Source organism: Tupaia chinensis, unplaced genomic scaffold (assembly GCF_000334495.1).
Source record: "Tupaia chinensis unplaced genomic scaffold, TupChi_1.0 Scaffold000286_1, whole genome shotgun sequence".
Classification (NCBI taxonomy): domain Eukaryota; kingdom Metazoa; phylum Chordata; class Mammalia; order Scandentia; family Tupaiidae; genus Tupaia; species Tupaia belangeri.
Genome location: NW_006159770.1, coordinates 523,930 through 525,727, shown reverse-complemented (window position 1 = coordinate 525,727; position 1,798 = coordinate 523,930). Strand labels below are relative to the sequence as shown.

General features: G+C 69.1%; 1 protein-coding gene across 1 annotated transcript in view; it reads right to left on the bottom strand.

Annotated features, from left to right (window-relative positions):
• The window catches only part of TMEM190 (transmembrane protein 190), a 2,453-nt gene extending 1,286 nt beyond the window's left edge, over positions 1-1,167 (bottom strand). Inside the window, exons 1-2 of the mRNA XM_006150356.3 lie at positions 348-1,167; positions 223-258 (exon numbers count right to left, since the gene is read on the bottom strand). Of these exons, the coding sequence (XP_006150418.3) occupies positions 223-258; positions 348-456 (145 nt within the window). The 5' untranslated portion in view covers positions 457-1,167. The remainder of the gene's footprint in view (positions 1-222; positions 259-347) is intronic.
• Positions 1,168-1,798: the final 631 nt, after the last annotated feature.

Below are 1,798 nucleotides of genomic sequence, written 5' to 3'. Positions count from 1 at the left end.
CCCCCCCTGGGCCCGTCGGGCCAGGGGTCCAGCCCAGTCCCCCTAGGCCAGGGATCCAGCCCAGCCCCCCTTGGGCCATCGGGTCAGGGGTCCAGCCCAGTCCCCCTAGGCCAGGGATCCAGCCCAGCCCCCCTCTGGCCAGGGGTCCAGCCCAGCCCCCCTCGGCAAGGGATCCAGCCCAGCGCCCCCGCAGACGGGACCCAGAGTTTCCCCACTGCTCACTCCATGGGTAGAAGAATCCCTGGATTCCATTGCCGTCTGTGAGAGGAAAGGGGTGGTGAGGGGCCCCCTCGCCCCTGCCCACCCTTCGCCCCCTGCCCTTCCTCTCGCCCACCCCTCGCCCTCACCTGCTGAGCCCTGCAGTAGCAGGATCAGGCCCAGCGCTGGGATCCCAGGGCCCACCATGTCGCCTGCCCTGAGCTCTGAGGCGTCTGTGGGCAGAGGCCTTGAGGACATCACCCTGGCGACCGCCCCGCCCCGCTGCACCCCCAAGATTCTGAGTTCTGTTGCTGGGCAGCCCCCCAGCAAGGGAGGTGGGAAGGGCGCTGCCAGCTGTGCTGGGGTGCTTCTTTAGCGACCAGGGGAAGAGGCACTGGGCGGTCGCGGGCTTCAGAAGAGCCTCCTTAGCCACCTGGGGGTGGGGCTGACCTGGAAAGGGCCTGGGGCCTGGGGTCTCTATGGCCCCGGGGTTCTGCGGGGAATCTGGGGGCCTCTTAGGAGAGGCCCTTTCCTTTGCATGCCGACGTCTGGGCAGGCAGCTCTGGGTGGCTCTGAGGCTCCTGAAACCCCACTGTTGCTAGGGGTCTCCCCTTAGCAACCAGAGGAAGGGGCTGGACAGACCCGAGGCTTCACTGAGCCCCATTGTTAGGGAAGGCCCCCTACAACCAGGAGACCTAGAGGGAAAGCTGGGGGGGCCAGAGCACCTGCCGAACCACTCCTCCCTACACCCACCCAGGTGCCAGCCGGGGCAGGGATGCCCCAGCCTCCCCAGTTGAGCTTCCCTGTAAACTGGAGCTGTCAGCGGAGCCCCCAGCTGTCTGTGGGTTTCCTCCAGTGCTGAAGAGGGGCAGGGCGCAGGATTGTGACCCTGGGCCCCGCTCAGTGCCTGCTCAGGGCATCGTGGACAGCAGGGGTCTCGGCCCTGCAGGGCTCCTCTGGGGCCTGGCCTCCTGGCTCTGCCCCGAGCCGACAGGGTGGGGGTCCGCCTCCCAGACTGCGGGAGGAGGGGCCGGGCGGCCTGCCCAGAAGCCCAGTCCTCCTTTCTGGGAAGGCTGGGGAGATCCCCGTCACCCCTCCCTCCTGTAAACATCCTGGTGGGTGCTGAGCGGCCCGGCTGCCCCCCAGGCTGCCTCCGTCAGAGATGACACAGGTGGGGGCCCAGCAGGGGGCCGGGCTGCGGGGTCAGAGGGGCTTGGGGCCCAGGCGGCAGCTGCTGACCGCTTCCTGTGTCAACACCCTCCGGACCCACTTCCCAATTCCCGGGATTCCGCAGGGATCAAGGAGGGGGTGGGGGGCGGGGCCGCCCTCCTGGACGGAGGTTTGGTCCTGGGGAGGCCCCGCCGTCGAGGCCCTCACCGCTAATAACAGGTTCGGGCTGCCTCTGTGGCTGGCCTGCCCGTCACCCCCCCAAGGCCAGACAGGACCCCCCAGGGACAGACAGACGGACACACACAGCCCTGGACCTGCTGACCTCACACCCGCCAGCCCCGCGTGCCGCCCCACCCCAGGTCACCGGCATCCCCCAGTCCTGGTCCCCCTGGTCCCCGCGGCCATCGCTTATGCCCCTCTGGCTCCCCTG